This window comes from Oncorhynchus kisutch, linkage group LG10 (assembly GCF_002021735.2).
Source record: "Oncorhynchus kisutch isolate 150728-3 linkage group LG10, Okis_V2, whole genome shotgun sequence".
NCBI lineage: Eukaryota > Metazoa > Chordata > Actinopteri > Salmoniformes > Salmonidae > Oncorhynchus > Oncorhynchus kisutch.
Window position 1 is genome coordinate 49,271,518 of NC_034183.2, and position 20,052 is coordinate 49,291,569.

At 45.5% G+C, this 20,052-nt stretch overlaps 2 protein-coding genes across 15 annotated transcripts in view; one reads left to right on the forward strand and one right to left on the reverse strand.

The window, feature by feature from the left end:
- LOC109898296 (KAT8 regulatory NSL complex subunit 1) overlaps window positions 1-15,485 on the forward strand; it is a 73,902-nt gene extending 58,417 nt beyond the window's left edge. For 3 of the 5 annotated variants that reach the window (XM_020493218.2, XM_020493219.2, XM_020493220.2), the window contains 13 exons: window positions 1,937-2,078; window positions 2,639-2,731; window positions 3,341-3,447; window positions 4,353-4,551; window positions 7,124-7,295; window positions 8,614-8,805; window positions 9,675-9,857; window positions 10,203-10,363; window positions 10,525-10,649; window positions 10,996-11,053; window positions 11,341-11,453; window positions 12,169-12,466; window positions 12,705-15,485. In XM_020493218.2, the coding sequence (XP_020348807.1) occupies window positions 1,937-2,078; window positions 2,639-2,731; window positions 3,341-3,447; window positions 4,353-4,551; window positions 7,124-7,295; window positions 8,614-8,805; window positions 9,675-9,857; window positions 10,203-10,363; window positions 10,525-10,649; window positions 10,996-11,053; window positions 11,341-11,453; window positions 12,169-12,466; window positions 12,705-12,974 (2,113 nt within the window). In that variant the 3' untranslated portion in view covers window positions 12,975-15,485. The remainder of the gene's footprint in view (window positions 1-1,936; window positions 2,079-2,638; window positions 2,732-3,340; window positions 3,448-4,352; window positions 4,552-7,123; window positions 7,296-8,613; window positions 8,806-9,674; window positions 9,858-10,202; window positions 10,364-10,524; window positions 10,650-10,995; window positions 11,054-11,340; window positions 11,454-12,168; window positions 12,467-12,704) is intronic. The other 2 variants (XM_020493221.2, XM_031833862.1) reach the window with 1 other exon arrangement.
- Window positions 15,486-15,658: 173 nt separating this feature from the next.
- LOC109898297 (microtubule-associated protein tau) overlaps window positions 15,659-20,052 on the reverse strand; it is a 44,171-nt gene continuing 39,777 nt past the window's right edge. For 7 of the 10 annotated variants that reach the window (XM_031833867.1, XM_020493225.2, XM_031833866.1 and 4 more), the window contains one exon: window positions 15,661-18,459. In XM_031833867.1, the coding sequence (XP_031689727.1) occupies window positions 18,247-18,459 (213 nt within the window). In that variant the 3' untranslated portion in view covers window positions 15,661-18,246. Of the gene's footprint in view, window positions 18,460-19,052; window positions 19,221-20,052 lie in introns of all 10 variants that reach the window. The other 3 variants (XM_031833863.1, XM_020493224.2, XM_031833865.1) reach the window with 2 other exon arrangements.

The following is a 20,052-nucleotide window of genomic DNA, read 5'->3' on the forward strand; positions in this document are numbered from 1 at the left end:
CCATTTTATCATGTCTTTTTCTGAAAGGGAACTGTGAAGAGAAGGGTGTATTTATATCCAGCCGTCATGAAACAGTGTGTGTTTGTGCCCGTGTAGACAGGCGCAACTTTGGAAACTTCTTCTGAATGTCTGACATAAAATCTCGGACTCTTGGAAAGACATTCTATTTTACATTGCCACGTTCTGAAAACAGCATGTTTTGCTATACTAGTCTCTGTCGGTTTAAGAGATTCTGAAAGAGAGAACACGGCCCCTTCTAAGCCAAAAGTGACCTTGTTCGGTTGGTCTGTACTTATTGTTGATAGCTGTAAAGAGAATGAGTGAGAATGAGAGCCGTAGGGGGATGGGTGTTTGGGCGAGTCTTGAACCGGCGGTCCTGTCCCAAATGATACCCTATCCCCTATATAGTCGACTGCTTTTCACCAGAGCCCTATGGGTCACGGCCAAAATGAGTGCCCTAAATCGGGAATAGTGTGCCATGCGGGACGCACACATAGTGTGTGTTGAGAGGTTGTCCTCTAAATTCCAGTCAGAGTAGATGAGGGGGTGGGGAAGGAGGAGGAGGGCCTGTAAGCAGCAGAGGCCTCACTGGTCTCCAGCCATCTCACCAGACTGCTAGGAAAGTGGGTTATGTAATGTTGGCTCTACAGAAAGAACATAGCAGCCCTCTCTTTTTCTCTCTCCCTCTCTTCACTTTCTCCATTTCTGATCATCTCTCTTTTCCCTACCCTCTTTTACCCTCGTTGCACTGATTTCTTGCCCTCATTGTCCCTGTCTTCTCTGTCGTCCCTCCCACCCTTGTTTTTCTCTCTCTCTCTCTCTCTCTCTCTCTCTCTCTCGCTCTCTCTCTCTCTTTCCCCCCCCCTCTTTCTGGGACAGAGTGTGATCGAGGGTAATCTTGAGTCATTTCACAGAGACCTCTTCCTACCCAAAATGTCCTTCGCTCACAGAGCCATCATGTCGAAGTCTTGGCTTGAACACAGCTCATTCAGGGTTGGGGAAGCAACTACTAGGCATGCAGGCCCAGGTGTAGAACACATGAAAAGGGGATTCAGTGGAAAGGTGGCAACTACAGTTTTGTGCTGCTACTGCTATTGAAAAGTAAGAAACACAAACAAAGTCGAGCAGCTCGCGGAGCCAAGAGAAAGTGTCGATTTGATTAGTCTAAAGGTCATCAGTTACTGGGGGACTGGAAGTGTGTGTGTTAAGCATGGGCATTTGATTTTACTATTCAAATAATGAGTATATATATATATTTATATTTTTACTTCAATGGCAACTTGCTCACATTGACTCTTTGCTTGTTGGAGAGAGGGGGATTTTCCATCGGTTAGAAATGTCCTAATTCACTTGCTACACATGGAGCCTCTGCCTGTAAAGCTTCGCTGATTGATTGACCGACAATAGCGAACTAGACGTGTGAAAAGTGTCTAGGCTACCGGTGCGTCTTTTTTATGGGGCGTATTGGTACAAAGTGTCAGAACTGTTATTACATAAACATTTCGAGTGGCAAGGTCGGTCCTAGAATGAAGCAATGTCACAGATAATTAAATCAGATTTTAGACCAAGCCTTTTACATATATTTTTTTATGAACATGTAAGTAACCAAATACTAATGCCTGTTCGAATAACCACACCCATCCCGTGTGTGTGTGTGGTGGCTTAGATGTAATAACAAAATTCTGTGGCTTGTGTTGTGAATGAAGGCGGGTGGATGTTTTTGAGCCCCCCCCCCCATTAGTGTTATTTGTGTGACGCCCCTTTTTTACTTCATTCCAAAAGTCATTGTTGCTGACCTCGGAGCCCTCATGGACCGTCCTCCAAACAAGCAGTCACACTTCCCACACACGATCGGTCTCTCACACCGACGCGCACACTCCCTTCTCGCCTGCCTCTGCTCTGACCCTGTCCTCCTCCTCCTCGCTCTGCCCGACAGATGGAGACGTGCGGAGGGGCGCTACGCGGTGGATAGGGCCTCCATAGTCAGCCACTGGAACTGGCTGCAGGCCCACGTGTCTGACCTGGAGTACCGCATCCGACAGCAGACGGACATCTACCGCCAACTCCGCTCCAACAAGGTCAGCACCGCCACCACACCATACACACAACACTGCACCCTCAGTCTCAGCCACCTGGGTGGCCCTGGCAACAAGTTCAAGAGTGGAAGGGAAGGGGCGGACAAGTTGAAAGCCGTGTCATTGGTCGATGGGGATGTAGAAGCAGGTCACGTGACCTAACGTGCCGCTCGATCCCCACGCTCAAGGTAGCTTAGCTCATGCCTCAACTACGGATGGGAAGAGTGGGAGCGCTTTTCTATTCTGTTCTTATCAAGAGTATGTTGCCTCGATACATCTGACATGTCTGTCTGCTTTTAGTCCTCATTTTCTTCCCCACTCTTATCCTCTGCTTCTCCCACTTTTTTATTTCTTTCTTTCTCTCACTTCATCCATCCAACGGTCATTTCCCAGTGGAATATCATAGCCCTCCTGGTAAAAATGTGTAGCTTGTTCATGGTGCCCCTTACCCCTGTCTGTGGCTACACCAAAGCCAGTTACTTTGGGGCCTAGCCACTGTTACCTCTGGTGTTATGAATCAGAAGGACTGAAGAGCTCACCCTGGCATATCTGCGCTCTCGTAGGGTTCCATAATGCTGGCAGAGACCTCCCCCTTTGACGTGTCACCTGAGGACGGGGAGGTGAAGGCGGAGCCTGTTGGTTGCCCGGTAATACAGGTAAATGAGTCTGACGATGTAACTGTCCAATCAGATCCTCAACAAGCCGGTGTCTTCATTTCTTAGACATCAACTCGCGTATCCTAAACATGCCCTAATTTTAGATGAATAGGTTCACAATTCAATTAGTGCTGACATCCTCTTAAGTCATGTAGTATGTGGTGCTGTTTTCATAGAGAAAGAATCAAATGCGACTTTTCCACTTAGTGTGGTGCCTCCCTACCAGTTCAGGGGAGAAAGAGAAGAGGGAGGGAGAGAAGACACCGCTCAACATGGCACCCTGGCATTGTGCCCAAAATAGAGAGAAGGGAACAAGACTCGCCCACAGAACCCCAACCAGCCCCCGGGACTTGGGAGGGAGGGAGGGGAGAGGGAGGGACTACTATCTTGGGAAGAGAATGGGTGAGGAGGGGGAGGTCCCAAAACAGTGGTGGTCTTTGTTTTGTCATGCCAAGTCGTGTTGACCTTTCTATCCATTCAGTTGTGGCCCGAGGAATTCACTAGGTCATTCAACTGTTCTGGGCTAGGCTGTAGTGGAATGGAGTTGAGGAGGGTGGGTTGGAAGAGTTTTGAAGGGGTTAGCCGTGCCAACCTTGTCTTTGGTTCCAGGAGTGCGGCTCAGACGGTGGGGCCGAAGGTCCAGGAACGGTCTCCGTGGAAACGGGCCAGAGGAAAGGTTGCGCGTCCGGGAGACGGGTCAACGGGATCATCAACAGGTACGACGCAATGGAATGATCCCTCTTTACCCGTCCAGTAGGTGTGTGTCCTTTCAGCAAGGCGGCCTCTATGCCAACCACTCCGTCTGAACAAAGGGGTGTGTGTGTGTGAGGGGACCAAAAATGTGGGAATTCCATGTGGGAATTGCAGCTGCTCACTCTTCTTCCCAAACATACTACAGGGTTTGTACACGCAGCACTGTACAAACTTGTACATACATGTGTTCATGCTGCAACCTCTGTTTTCCTCTAGTGGAATGCAGAACTGTGAATGGAATAATCGTTCTGTCACCGAGTAATACGTATTCACACTCATTATAAATAGGATCGGAGTTTTCCCCCATACTGTTACTTTGAGACCTACCAAATAAGCCAATCAATGGACAGTCAAAACACAAATCCAGAATTATCATTATGAATATTATCAGTCGTAGTAGTAGTAATATATAGAGTCATGTATTGCAGTGTTGATGAGCGATCTTCCCTCCAGCTTATGTCATAGACATAGATTGTCCATTCGTGCTGAGCGACTAACCAAATTTTCTGTTATTTTTCGGTTTTTAAACGAGTTGACCGACATCGGTTCAATTATTTGAATTCCATTTTGTTCAGTTTTATTCTGTGAGCTCAGAGAGCTGTGTTTCTCTAGAGATAAATCAGATCCAGCCTAAACCGTGCGACGTAGTAGGGAGTTGTCGTTTCCAACAGGCCAATATTCTACATAGTTTAGCTCATAAAACGTGGTAATTAACTACAATGAGCATAATCCATTGTACGTCTACTTGTCCGGTCTCGGTTTCTTTTATGCCTGCTCGGGAAGAGGCAGAAGAATGCACGATTGTGAGGGGATATAGAGAGCATCTTCGTGTAGTGTAGTATTGATGAGTGACTGTCCCTCCATCCAGCCTGCGGCCTGGCTCTCCAGAGTGTTCTGACCTGGAGAAGCAGCTGAGGAAGCAGCAGCAGAGCCTGCCCTCGTCCCAGCCCCAGCTACCGTGCTCCCCTCAGGACGACACGTGTGTGGCGGCCCGCACACGCCCCCTCCTCAGCTGCAAGAGACGACGCCTCGTCAGGCCGAGCACCGTCACCAACCTCAACCGCAAGGTTTGTGTGTGCGTGTGTTGTAATGTCTTTGTGTTGGTACGCTTTCACTGCTACATTGTCATTCTGTGTGTTTTCAGCTCTTTTTGTTGTTTACTGGGTAGTGGGTAGTGTATTGGGTAGTGTATTGTTTGCTAGTATGACTGTCAGTGTCCTTGAACTACAGAGTGGTTGGCCGATTTTGTCTGTGTATAGCCTATATATTATGTGTGTGTTTATATGGATATGCTATCTGCAATGCGTGTCCTTTTACACATAGGTGGTGGATTGGTGTGTGTGTGTATATTTGTTCACGGCTCGACATTAACGTTTGTCCGGTATGTGAGACGAGCAGAGTATAGTATATCAAGTAACACAGTATCAAGCAATTACTCACTCACATCAGAATTGGACCAGAGTATCCTCCACATGCGTTGTTGTGCACTGTTCTCCCAATTTATGCAGAGCACATCAGAATATGATTATATTGCATTGAACGGCGGGGTATGTCAATCACTTTTGAGATCAGAGCCGCATGTAGCCACGTTTGCGCATTTCTTCGTATCCCTTGCTAGTTAGTGAGTTATTTGCCCAGGTATAGCTCATTTTTGGTCCGCAAACAGGGTTCGTATGGTCATGAAAATCCTTGAAAAGTCATGGCGTGGGCATCACCTGCTTTGTGCCTGTTTGATTGGGCCCGAGGAGAGAGAGGGGGAGACATTGCAGCAGGTAGGCCTATAAAATAACGATAGACAACCAATTAAACTAGAGAGCCAATTCAAAACATATCGTGTTGCCGGGCTAGTTATCTCAGCAGTTAAATATTGATCTAAAAGCTACATCTATTAATGTCGTTGTCATGTCCGACGTCCTAAAAAAAAAAAGAACTTTCCACCAGCACTCGTCGTGAATAATGAACGGGTATAATACTCCTGTTGTGAAACCGCCTCTCAAGCACTCGACATTGGGAGTTGAGAAATAAATCTTGACACATTTGAAAAGCTATATTAAGCATTGGTCATGTCATTCTGACAGCGTTAAAGTATTTGTATGATTTGACCTAGCCCAAATGACAAATTATTCCCAATGCTGTCAATAGATCTCCACTCAAACCTGAATATTTTAGCCTTACAATGCAGATAAACATGTATTTGTTAGTTACCTTGCTTTGAGGTAGCCAACCTTAGCGGTTTGATCCCTGATTCATTAAATTAGTAAAGTATGTTATACAGACAAAGTGTTTAGTTGTAGTATGTTTAAGGCCAACCATCCTCCAGGAGAGCCTTAAAGGGGCAGTGTTCTATTTTCAGACAGGCTTGAATATGCAAATAAGCCTGTTGGCAGAGGGTAGCCTACATTTTTGTGATTCTCTGTGTGTTAATAATAATGGTAATTGTATTTTGTAAAGTTGCATCAAGTCACCCTTTTGGCCCATGGTGTTACAGACCATCATTATTTTGGGGACAAGTGACTTGAGCTTTCGGATAAGCACAAAATCAGTCTTACTTGTCCAAAGGACAAGTGGCAACAACAAAAAAAAACTGTGAATGTATGCCGGTCTGTGTGTGTCTTGAGTTACAAGTGTGAAAGGACACGCGAGCATCTGTGTTTGTACGAGCAGTAAGTGTGATTACATGTGGGGAGTGCACGTGTTAGTACATTAACAAACTACAGCATATGGGTTTGTGATGAGTGACCACCAGCCTACCACACCAGTACATTTTAAGGATCTGCATTAGAACTCTCATACCCTCGGTGTGTGTATTTCGTCTACATGTCTTCTACCTCTGCATTCTCCAAAGAGGTCGACTCCTTCATGCGAAGTGGCCTCGGAACAGGTGGCTAGTTTCCAACAACACAGGTAGGGCTGAGTGCTGCTGCCACGTGTTCTATTAAAAGCAGACGTGTTGTTATATTTCCCAACTAGGAGGAGCTGGCTGACAGAAACCCACAATTCAAAAAGGTTTGGCTGGACGGGGACGGGGTGGGGACGGACTTATCCTAGATCAACACTCCTACTCTGTTCAGTAACAGGAAACGCGGCCATAACGGGAACCCGCTGTGAACAAGCTGTCCTCTCAGCCCCTAGTATTTCAGATCGTTGTTAAAGCCATAAACTAAACAGGAACTCTGGCGTAGCTTATTAAACCAGCACAGCCGCAGTTTCAAAGGCTTCGCCTATGCTATGGCAGTCATAGCTAAGCTAATGGTGCTATCTATGCATGTTTTTATTTCTGAAACAATTTGAACCTGGTCCGATTTTTGATTTTCCCTTTACAAGAAGGCAGGTGTTGTAGAAAGTACCCATGTTTGCGGCGGTTTCATTTTTTGGAGACTTTAGAAGCAAGTGTTGCTGTTGTGCAACAGTATGTTGTTGTTGGAACAGAAATAGGATGACTAGTTCTATCCGAGCTCCGTCAGAGACTGTTTCCCTCTGTTGTTTACATGTTCCCCCTTGTATCTGGATATTACACGCTTGTTATTGCATTGAGAATTTGTACTCCGACTCGATTACTCAGGCCTACCTGGTTAAATATGTTGAAAGAATCATCCCACTCTCCTTCCCCCTCCCTCCCTCCCTCCCTCTCTTCTCCAGGGCCAGAGGCTGTGCGTACAGGGTCCTTGCTGCGGCTGCGAGGTCAACCCCCAGTGTATGACGTGTGGCGGCCGCACCCTCTCCTCCTCTGACGTCCAGTACGAGCGCCCTCTACTGGAGAGGCTGTCCCAGTTCGACCCCTGCGTGCACCCCATCCTCTCCCTCTCAGACGGTAAGATTGATTGGTTGGTTGATGGATTGATTTGAATTGATTTGAGTGTTCACACCCGCTCCAGCCGGAGACAACGTTGCATTAAAACAGGGTAAGCCTAGTAGCTACGTGCACCACATCTTTTCTCTCACAGTTGTAAGTAGCTCCTACCTCGTCATGCCCTGGGTCAAGGGTTGGCTAACAAGGGACAGGGGTTGCTGTGCCATCCTGTGCTTGCTGGATAGTGGAGCAGCATAGTTGGTTTATAAGTGATAAAGATCCAGTATGGAATATTATATAGACTATTTTCTAGGCAGAATTTGAGCTGTAGCTTTGTCGTATCAACAACTTGCAGCACCACCAGCTTCAATCCAATCAAGGGTCATTATTCCATACATATCATGTAGCGTGTATTTCATTATGACTCTGATTTCCACCAGTGGGCTCCCTCCCACACTTCTCTACTGCTTTAGTAAAGGCCTGTGGCTGGGCCTGTAATGTGGGCCTGTCAGTAGGATGTAGAAAGAAGGATGAAAGCAGGCCAAATCCTCAGGGGGGTCAGCAGGGATGGAGGGGCTTCTAGAGCTTCCATTCTGGACTTGCTGAAGTCCTCCCCCTGGTGGATTGAGTGAGAAATCCACTCTGACGCTCTGTCAAAGCACTGCTGCTCAATGCATCCACCCTCCCCCTCTCTCACAGTCCCAGATGTGCCTTTTCCACATGAGAGGAGCTAGCTAGCTAGGCCTGAGAGATGTGAAAGCTTAAAACGTCTGCAGCGTAATGAGGTATAAAGGACTGGCTGGAGATGGATGGTGCAGTCAAGTAGGTCAACTGGTGAGAGAGGGGATAGTTGGTGGTTGAAAAGGCAATGCAGTCAGTCTATGACCATGCGATGCTACTGTCTGTCTGAAGCGAGGGGCCACCACCTGCTGTAGCTGGAACACACAATGGCGTTGGCCTTTTTAATAGTGCACGGTTGATGGGGTTTGCCGTTTTTCTAAGTTTGATCTGATCTGTAGTCCCTCTAGAATCTATGCCTATACAGTTCTCGATACCTGACCGGTGCTTTGTTTCTATTTTGCCTGGCCAATGTGCTCTGTTTAGGTGTAGGTTTATTTGAACATCTTGGTACATTTGCAGAAACAAACATAACATTTGATGTCATACAATATAAAACACAATGATCAGCCGAACTATATGAACAATGAATTATCAACAAAGCATAAGTCATAAACAGCATAGTTTGAGAGCTCTTGCAAATAGCTTATAAAGATGATTCAGGGAAAAACAACGTTATTATCTGCTGCTAACCACAACCCCCCCCCGTGTGTTTATGCAGACGTGACGATGAGTCTGCACCTGCAGCGCGTCCTGAAGTCCCACTGGAACAGCCGGCCCCTGGAGAAGATGAAACCCCTGAAGAAGCTCGCCCTGAAACACAAGCTCTCCGTGGGACGCCCTCACGACCCCTCCGCCTCCTTCACCTCCAAAGACAAACACAAGATGACCAACTCCCTCCTCTCCACAGTCCGTAAGTAAAGCCTCCTTCACCTCCAAAGACAAACACAAGATGACCAACTCCCTCCTCTCCACAGTCCGTAGATAAAGGCTCATCACCTCTAAAAGCCTTAGACTTTAAGCCAAGCAATGGGGTATTGCCTCCCAGTAGGGAAGGCTCGTATAACCATTTGTTCCTAAGCATGCTCATTTTCTACACCTTAAATGTTGTGTAACGCAACAGACCCAAATGTACACTGTAACGTGACGTATAAGAAGGATCTCTTAGTTTTGCAAAGCTCTTAGAGATATGATCAGTATTGGCGGTTCATATACTCGTGTAACAACGCGCAAACGTACGAGGCCCCACCAGCCTGAAATTTCACAGCCCTACATTAACAAGCGCTTCTTTTGTTTGGTGTACTCTGTAGTATTCAGGTGTGAGTGTGTGGCCCAGCGTTTCCTGGTAAATACAGTGACTCAGCTGTCTAAATGACAAAGCGCTTTCCTCTCAGTGTGATTGATAAAGAAGCCTAGGTAGTTTTCTGCTTCGAATGCATGGACCCTATTCAGAGAGCACAGACGGATGGATGGAGCGTGATACACCGATAATAATTTAATTACGACGTTACATAATTGATGCTCGGTGCTCTCCAGAGTTCTGCAGCACAATGTTAAAATGTACATCTCTAAGCCAGTTTTGTTGGCATTTTTACTCTCACGCAGACCCACTTGCTCACAGACCTTGCCAAAAATATGACCGCTTTAGTGTCGTGGTGGGGTCTACTTTATGAGGATCTTTTTTACAGCCAATTAACACTGTTGGACAAAATCAGAAATATGTGTGTGTGCGCAAAAGATACACACTGCCTAACCCCCCATGTTGCTCTACCCACTCCCCAGGCCTGTCCCACCACAAGGTGCGTTCAGAGAAGCTACACAGGCAGCAGCTGGACAGCCTGCTGGGGTCCACCAAGCTGGAGGGCCGCCCCCACTACCGAGGGGAGCAGGGGCACGGGCCCTACGACAAGAGCCACGCACGCAAGAGGCCCCGAGAACACTCGCTGTCGCTGGACAGTATGGACAGTAAGTTGCCTACAGTCTATTTATTTTCTTCTTTATCTTTCCCTCTTCCGCCTTCAGCACCTGTCTCATAGCTTGAGCAGCTCAAATGAGTTCTGAGGGGTAATTGTCACACCGCTTCCATCGTTTTTTCACTCTACCTTTGACCCTTTCCATATCACTTAAACTTTTTAGAAGGTCCATCTTTATTTTCCCTATCCTTTTTATCCCGTGTCAGTTACTGAATTTTTAAGGCTCGAATGCTTGACAGATGGATGTATATCAATCAATCTGGAGGATTCCAGGTGTATTTAATAGGATTTCCTCTACTCTCTCTCGCTCTCTTCCCCCGTACTCTCTCTCTCTCAGACACCCCTAAGCTGTACCTGGATGGGGGCAGTCTGTGCCCGTCTCTATCTGCTGGGCTCCCCGCCCACAGCTCCCTGCTCCGACAGCTGTCAGCCTCCTCAGAGACCTGCTCCGTGCACTTCACCTCCTTCAACAGCAGCCTGAGGGACAACAGTGCCCCGGTACGACACACACACACACACACACACATCTGGTTTTAAAACTGTGCGTGCATGTGTGTACTGTGTGATTGATTGGAACAGTAATGGTGAAGTAGTCTGTAGAAGTCCTTTAGAAGTTGGATTGACGGTGACTGACCCTGCTCCCCTTCTACCCCATACAGCATCAGCCCATCCGCAGGAGGAGGGGAGAGAGCTCCTTTGACATCAACAACATCGTCATCCCCATGTCTGTGGCTGCCACCACCCGCGTGGAGAAGCTGCAGTACAAGGAGATCCTCACCCCCAGGTACGCAAGACACAAAATGGCCGCCATGCCTACCTCGGCATGAGGAAGTTGCCTCGAGTCAGGAAACTAATCACAAATCCAGAGATAGTTTGGGTATTTCCCCCATCTAATAGATTAATAACGGTTAGGATATGGGACTGTAATGCTGATCCTAGATATGTCCAGAAGGTCAAATAGCAATTGTTAGGATATGATTTGGGGGTCTGTAAGCTGATCCGAAATCTGTGCCTAAGAGACAATGCCCAGAGCTACGCACATCAGCTGTACTCTCACTTGAACACACACACACACACACACGTGGGTGGTGAATTACTGATGTATTAATTATCTGGCTTCCATTTTGCAGTTGGAAGGAGGTTGACATTTGTGCTAAGCCTATCGCTGAGGAGGCTGACATTGAGGAGGTAAAAAAGATTTTCTCTTGGTATGACCTTTTCAGAATCTCAATTGGCGTAGTTTACCGATGCAGACCAGAAGTATGATTGAGTTGCACAGTGTTGTCCGAAGATGTCAAACATCTAGGTAGAGCTGCCACCAACCCCCAAATAACTGCTCCCTTTTCACCGTATAGCTCTGATGCAATACATTTAACGGTAATAACCAAACCAACGTTTGACCGCAAGCCGCATTCATCAAGTGTTCACAGCACTAACTTGGAGTGCTGATCTCTCTCTCCCTTCTTCCCTCCCAGATTGAGGACCTGACAGACACTGCGTTCTCCCAGCTGCACCAGCCCTGCGAGGACCAGGAGCGTTCCCGCTGGAGCTGGACGGCCAGCGCCATCGCCAAGAGGAGAGGCAGCCGGTCAGTAACACACACCAACCCCCCCCAACAACAAGACACACCCTACCCACATTATAAGTTGCAAGAAGACACTCTGCAAAATGGGCTGCCCCAATTCAAGGACCCCCCCCCCCAAAGGTCTGCCCCAATCCACCCACTCCCCATAGTTTTTCCAAGAAGCAGTGTATGTGGAGGTTTTTCTCATTTGTTTATTAATCCACGAACCAGTCTTTTTGGTGTGATCTGTAGCAGAGATGAGGTTCTGAGCTGCATATTGATTGTGATTCTCTTATCTCGGAAACTTGACATTTTTGCACTGTCGTTTCTACCTAGAATAGCCAGATCCAGCACGTTATACTGCAGTGCAGCACAGGGAACACCTTGGCAAATAGCCTAGCGGTTAAGAGTGCTGGGCCAGGTCGCTGGTTCTCAGATCCCCGAGCGGATTAGGAGAAACATCTGACTATGTGCCCTTGAGCGTCGCCGTGATCCCTGGCCTTGACCCCACTCTCCTAGGGTGTCTCGAGGAGTTGGGCTATGCATTAAAAAAATCGAATTCATACACTCATACAGGTTACCCACTTGTACATTTGACCTTTGGCCTTCTAGAATCTAGATGATAGGTTTCTCTACTTAAGGCTATTCTCCTTTCTGTTCAATTGAGGTCTAGCTGAAGACTTTGTTTCTGTTCTCCATGTCAAGTTAACTCCCCTCTCTCCCCCCAAACCTCTTCCAGTTCGTATGTCAGTGGGCGGTTGGATGGTCGCACTACTCCCCTACTGAGCAGCACCAACCCTTCCACGCCGCAGCCCTCCTCCCCAGACACAGCCCACTTCCACGCCCTGCAGGACTACGGCAGTGCCGCCTCCCCCTGCTCCCCGGCCAGCCCCGACCTGCTATCCTACCCTTACACCCCAGGGTGTTACACAGCGGGAGGGTACTCCTACACCCCTATAGGCTCCAGGGACTCCCACCGCCTGCTCTCCAACGAAGACACACGCTGCTCCACACCTGAAGGCACTTACGAAGAACTGGTAGGCTCCCAATAGCGCAAACACTTCCGTACTATACACGCGTTCACACACTTCAGCTGTTTAATCAGTGTGTATGCCGTCTTTGTGAATACCGTGGCAGATTGTAGAGGATATATGAGAAGACACCTGGCCTTTTGGGGATAAATGTACAGACCGATTTAATCTTTGTGATAAGTGGGTGATAGCCCTGTGTTAAGTGGTGTGGTCTCTGACGGAAGTTTCCTCTCTCCCTCTCCAGGTTCCCATCCCAGTACACCCGTGGGACCGGAGGAGCTTCCCCCTGGAGAGCGACCCGCCGCCGGAGCCCGAGGAGCAGCCAGGGAACGCCGAGGAGCGCTCCTATAGAACCATGCGCCACATCTCCGGTTGCAAGACGGGCTCGTCCAGGTCCGAGTCCGACACCGGGGGTCCCCCCTCGCCGCTCCTTCCCCCTGACGACAGCAGCAAGCAGAAAGCCCCCTCCACCACCACCCTCACCACCACTCTCACCAGACCCTCCCACCGATGAACGAAGGCTCTCACTGCATAAAGGACTCAACACTTTTTTTCTTTCACAAGACTCAAAACAAGAACTACATCAACAATGGAATAATGGACTCCTGTTGTTTGATATTCAAACATCAGTCAAATTCTTTCACAGTTTTTAGTGAACATAGACCGAGCCCCCCCGTCAGAAATCCGTTTTGTTCTTTTCTTGCTCACTGAAATGAATAAATATATATAAAAGTGAATGAAAAAAGGAGAGCAATTAAACTGAAAGCTGAATTTGTGATGAGCAGGGCATATAGAGTTGCTTCCTGTTTCTGGGCCAATGGGCTGAGGGCTAAGCAGCCACTCAGGCAGTGTGTGTACCTTTGTAGCTTTCTTTTCCCCGCCCCGTGTCAGTTTTAAAATGGAGTAAAACAGCAATGCCTTGTTGTCATAGCTTGTTATGTTGTGTCACCTTGAATCAACCTAATATTTGTCCCTCCCCAGAGAATTGGCATGAACCTGCAATGTTCCTTTCAGCACTTGTTTCACAGAGCTGTTGTAGTAATCTGAGTTTGCCATTTTCCTTGATGTCTGTCTGCTTTTCGTTCATCTGTTTGTCTGCATTGGTATAGTTGTTTTATACATATAGGTTTAATAAGATATTTCCTTTCAACCCCGTCACATAGACTGATTGAACAAGTGGTTGTGGGCGGTGTATAAAATAATTTTAGCACGGCAAGTACCACCACCCTCAATATGATATTACACGAGTTTGAATAAATCATTCAATCAAATAAACCAAAGTGAAACAAATAATCATGTGGGACATGTGAACTAATTTATCGACAGGAAAAAAAATGCATCACCTCTCCTACATAGGAATGATTCTATAGAAATGGAGGGAGTTGATATGAGTGTTCAACTGTGTGCATATTGAATTTCTGTCTTCATTTTCTTTGTGGTGTGCGTGCGGTTATTTCACGCTTTTCTGATTGGTTTGGAGAATGTGCAAGAAATCACTAAAGCGTGCAGTCAGGTTCCAATTACAAAGAAAGATCCTATGTTTTTGAATGTAGTATTTTGGCTTTATCTTGACTCAAGGCCCTTCATTATTTGCTCTATTTTAAATTTCTGTACCCTAGCTATTGACACGGGTTGGCGTAGTTCACATCCGATGCAATGTTTCCAGCTTGTAATGCATAATTGCCATGCAATTTGGATGTCACTTGGTATAGTAAAAGAGAACGTGAGACAAATTAGGGAAAAATATGTAAATGTACCTAATTAATCTCGTTCCTGTGTCACTGTTTTTTGGAATTGCACAAGGCAGATAATGTCAATGTTGGATTGTCAATGCAGTTCCACAATTGGATTAAAATCTTTTGGGGAGTTCAAATGTCAAATGCTTTTCATGTAACAATGCAAAAGAAAACTCCAAGTTTGGGTGGTTCATTAGAGCAGACAAATGGATAATGTTGTGTAATGTTTGTTTTTTTTAAGTCCAGATAGTCCCTGCCCGTTATATTCCGTTTGGTGCATACTGAACACGGCCCAGTCGGCTGCCCTAGTTCCCAGCACCCCCTGCTGTGTCCCTCCCAGCAGATGAAGTGGAGCATTGTACAGAAAGCCTCTAGACGAATCTCTCCATCTAAAAAGGCTTTTTATGTTTGAGTCACTTTAAGTCAGAAGGCTGTGGCCATCACACACACAGAAGGCTATGTGGGGATTTATCAGTTGTGGAGTCACTTTGACCATGCCCATCTCACCAACCCTCCCGCCGCCTGGCCGTTTCTACTGGGTCACTTTAAGTTAAAACCACATGTTAGCCCCAACCAATACCCTGCTCTTGTTCCAATTACTGCTAATCATGTCATGTTTGAGTCTAAGAAAAAAAATAAGAATGTGTGGGGGGGAAAATCCTTCAGATCACTTTTCATTTGAGCCTTTATTGTCTCCACCTGCTTCCTTGATTCTGCTGTCTGTCATTGCGAGGAGGTAATGAGGTCTTCACTGGTGAATCCTTTGAATCATTCTCCCATAAGAGTCTGTACTCTTGGTCGGTCCAGACAGACTGACCAAAAGACAAACCTGACTCAATTTCTAGGGACCATCGATGCCTGTCCCTATCCCTTATTTCTCCTCACAGAAGTCCCCGTCATGAATCATGATCAACTATGGTTTGTCTGCGAGTGGGGATCAGAGGACCCACCAGAAACTGTTTCGATGTACAAGAAGGTTTGACTAGCGTTAAACAGATATTGTATTGTCTGGGCTATTTTCATACTTTCCAACGTGGTGTGTGGGGGTGGGTGAGTCTGGTATATCCTTTAGCATGTAATAGTTTGTACAAAAAGTATATTTTGTAAATAACTTAACTGTTTGACGTTCAGGCTGTAGCTGTCCTGATTGTATAGGGAGAAGACACGACAAGTACAAAATATTGAACTTTTCTTTATGCAGAGGCAACAAACAAAAAAAGTGTATGATTGATGAATCCGACGGGCAGGCAGCGTTTGTGCTTCTCAAAATAAAAGTGAATTATATTGTATCAACTGTGTCCTTGTGTTCCCTATGATCTTGTAAATTCCACATGTGGAAAGCCCTCGCATATTTCACAAACGAGGTCAGTTTGACAGGAAATACCCCTGTCATTCTTTGAAACACCATCACTCCTTAGTGTCTTCACAAATGTAATGGAAAGAGGAAACCTTTTAACATTGCTCTTCCAATACTGACTTTATTTCCTAATCCAACGTTTACAGCAACAAGTTATCAGTGTAAACCAAATATTAATAAAATGCACATCACAATAAGGACAATCACGACTGTCAAGATAAAACTGCAAACTCAGCAGAGAAGGAGAAACAAAAACAGGACATGGGATCATGGAGAGAAGCTAGATAACTTGTATCATTGCTCCCTTTTTTTACTGCACTGAAAAAGCCCCAAATTACCCTGTCTTTTCCACGTTCTTTCCTTTCCCTTAAGTTAAATGACATTAAGTCCTAGGCCTACAACACCCTTTGCACCAACTTTCTCCCCCTCTTGTCACGGCATATTTAACTACAGTACAATTATCAGTTTGCTTAAAATGTCAGTCATTTTTAAGAAAACGTTTAATGAGTTATAAACTTGAGGTTATGCCGTCCTTTCAGGAGAGTAAACCACTCCTTCAGATTCACTTGCGGTTACTTGGAAAAACTAGAAGAGTGATATGACATTTCAAATTTCAGCTTCGAAATAAGACCCATTTGGGGAAAAACAGCCTCACACTTTTGCGTAACATCATTCACCACACACGAGCATAGGGTTGTTTTATGGTACCTTTTCTACAATCGTCTAAAAGGATATGTGGACTAACGTGAATATCAGTCTTAGTATCCCTACCTACATGTACAAATCTACCTCAATTTCCTTGTACCCCTGCACATCAACTCGGTACTGGTACCCTGTGTATATAGTCAAGTTATCGTTACTCATTGTGTGTTTATTCCTTATTATTTTTCTGGGAAGGGCTCATAAGTAAGCATTTCACTGTTAGTCTACACCTGTTTATGAAGTATGTGACAAATAACATTTGATTTGAGTATTTTTGGGCTAATATGCAAACATGTCTTACTTTGAACAGATTTGTTCAATCATAACAATTAATATAATCCGCTTAACACACTTTACATGTGTTCAGCACAGTACATATTGTTCATGTTGACCATGAGGAATGAGGAGGAAAGCCATCCAGTTATCATTGCCACACATGTAGTAGTGGTCAACTTGAGAACTTCAGTGTGTAAAAACTACCTAGCAAAAACAAGAATGCATCGTGAGGGTCTGGAGTAAAAAATAAAAATAAAAGAATAACAGGGGGTGTCAGCAGGTGCATCTACAAGCATTCGTAAATATCAGTTTAATATGTCTTACATCCACATAATAGGGCTACTAGTAGGAAAGAAAGTGCGCAACATAAGTTTTGATCTACTAAAAAAAATGGTGCTCGATCATTGCGAAGAAATATTTACTTTAGTTAAAATTCGCTACGTAAGTGGTGCGCTGTGGGTAGGTAGGGGATGATCATCTCTGACAAGAGAGAGGGAGTGTGCAAGTGCACACTTCGGGAGTAGGGTAGAGGTTTGGAGCGCAACCTATGTCCGGCTTTAGAATTTCATGCAGGGAAAATCAAGACTATTGTCTAGGCATGTGTGTTGTGGGTATGCAGTGGCATTTCTATTGCCTGACCACTCAAACTGAATTCTTCCTCTGCTCTATCGTTCCTACATACGTCAGTCGGAGACAGCCATCATTCAAGTCGTTTGTGGTGACAAAATCAGAGGTGTTGTACAAAACAAAGTCATCAGCGATTGGGTCATCTCTAACCAATCAGAGTATCAAAGCCAATGACGAATCTTCAAAACAACCCTATACCCAGGTGTGTTTTGACTCTTCCAAATCCATTCTAGATGGTCTAGAATGGATTTCCATTCTAGAAATCGGAGGGGAGTTACTCAAATACAGACTCACTGCTGAGAAGAAACTAATGTCCATGGGCATGACGTTTGACAGGAGCAAGGAGTTTGGGTAGCCAGGCAAGCATTTCTTAAGCATTCATTAAATACTATAATCACAATTTGTTATGAATGTTCCGTTATGGATGTACGGATGTACCGTTAACTATTCTGTTGACTAGATATGAGCAGTGAATTTATAAGCCATTGCTAGGCACTTTTTTTTAAACATCACAGCAACTGTTTACGACAACGTTCGAATTTCAGAATGCCGTAAATAAATCTTCGCGGATTTCTCAACTGGGGAATATCAGAGTGATTTAAGCACGAAAGGGCTGCAGTCTTTTTGGCACTTGACATCGTTTGAATGGTATAGTACGGTGTCACTTTAATTTAGCTGACCTTTTCTAGTTGAGAAAAAGAGTCGAGTCTTTGGCTACTTCACATTTTGAAGGCCTAAATTAGCATATTCAAACATCCACAGGGTGGCAATGCGCAATATTTTCATGCGAGCCTTTGCGTTCAAAATGAGCAGTAATAATAATAATGTTGCTTTTCTTTCACGTATATGTTTTCATGACCTGTGTCTACCTAACTATCAAGACCATAAACAGCTGTTCATTAAACGGAGCACTTTGCCCTGACTGATATCCCATGTCGGCAAAATCCTGCGAGCGAATTTGAATTTCAAGGAAGAAGGGAGAGACTGAGTGAGGTGCTTCTTTTTCTCTTCGTTTCTCTTTTTTTATCTGGCGGTTGGTTCCCTTGGTAACCTACAATGCTTTTTTTTCAGGGAGGGACGTGGTCGAATCACAGGCCTTGCTTGGCGAGGGAGGCGGAGACCTGGTCGGCAAGCATGGATAGCGGCGGCGTCTCTGTCATGTTCTGGCTTCCGGGGGACGACACGTTGCTGAGAAGATGGGCGGGTGAGCCGCCTGTGATGATCTCCACGGGGACAATCTCCGCTCCGTGGTCGGTGCGGGCCTTCGCCGTCTCACGGAAACTCAATTTGTGGCTTTCAATCTGCAGGAGTGATACATTAGGTGTGAATGGCAATCATGGGCACCTGGAGTGATGAGCGAAATCTTCCATGTGTAATTATGCATCATTCATGGATTGTATGTGTGTAAACCTTCAGGGCCAAGTTTCCCGTTAATTAAGCTTAGTCATGGAACAAAATGTATTCTAAATGGAGAATTTCCATTAAAAATGTATTATAGTCAAGGACTAGGCTTAATCTGCATCTGGGATGAGTGGAAGTCAAATCAGAACAAATCCAGTATTGTACTTTCTATGTGATGACATCATAATGTAGTATGGCGAACAGAGGATGTGCATATGACTGAACACAGGACCAGTGATGCTGTTGTTTGAAAGGCTCTTGACTTTGTGTTAATGCCCTCTTCTGGTTAAAGATATACAAATCTCCCTCTTGATAGTGTGTGGAGTCCTATGGACATGCTGTGTATTTGGGTGCATGTGTGGGTGCATGCATGTTTTTAAAGGGGAATTTAGACCTTCATTTCAAGGATGAGTATCTATGTTGTGGCTGCATCTATCCAATAGCTTGGACAATTTTGGCGACTTTGGTCTGAAGTAAGACGTTGTGTACTTACTGGAGACTTCTAGCTTTGCCAGGATGCCCCCTCGATTGGGCTGTGTTCAGAACGGGGCGATTGAGGGGGCTCAGTGGAGAGGCCAGTAGGGCTGGGGCTAGGACCTTCCCCATTTAGGGAGGTGTCACCTTCTCCAGAAACCCCCTCAGCTTCCTTCCCCTTCTCTCTCTATGGGTGGATACCATATCCAGTTTGGATGGAAAACATGCGTTGGGGTTAAACAAAATAAAATAATAAAACAAAATAAATTAAATGTATGTGTATATACAGTTGAAGTCGGAAGTTTACTTAAACCTTAGCGAAATACATTTAAACCGTTTTTCACAATTCCTGACATTTAATACTAGTAGAAATTCCCTGTTTTAGGTCAGTTAGGATCACCACTTTATTTTAAGAATGTGAAATGTCAGAATAATAGCAGTAAGAATGATTTATTTCAGCTTTTATTTCTTTCATCACATTCCATGTGGTCAGAAGTTTACATACACTCAATTACTATTTGGTAGCATTGCCTTTAAATTGTTTAACTTGGGTCAAACATTTTGGGTAGCCTTTCACAAGCTTCCCACAATAGGTTGGGTGAATTTTGGTCCATTCCTCCTGACAAATCTGGTGTAACTGAGTCAGGTTTGTAGACCTCTTTGCTCGCACACGCTTTTTCAGTTCGGCCCACAAATTTTCTATAGGATGAGGTCAGGGCTTTGTGATGGCCACTCCAATACCTTGACTGTGTTGTCCTTAAGCCATTTTGCCACAACTTTGGAAGTATGCTTGGGGTCAGTGTCCATTTGGAAGACACATTTGCGACCAAGCTTTAACTTCCTGTCTGATGTCTTGAGATGTTGCTTCAATATATCCACATAATTCTCCTTCCTCATGATGCCATCTATTTTGTGAAGTGCACCAGTCCTTCCTGCAGCAAAGCACCCCCACAACATGATGCTGCCACCCCCGTGCTTCACGGTTGGGATGGTGTTCTTCGGCTTGCAAGCCTCCCCCA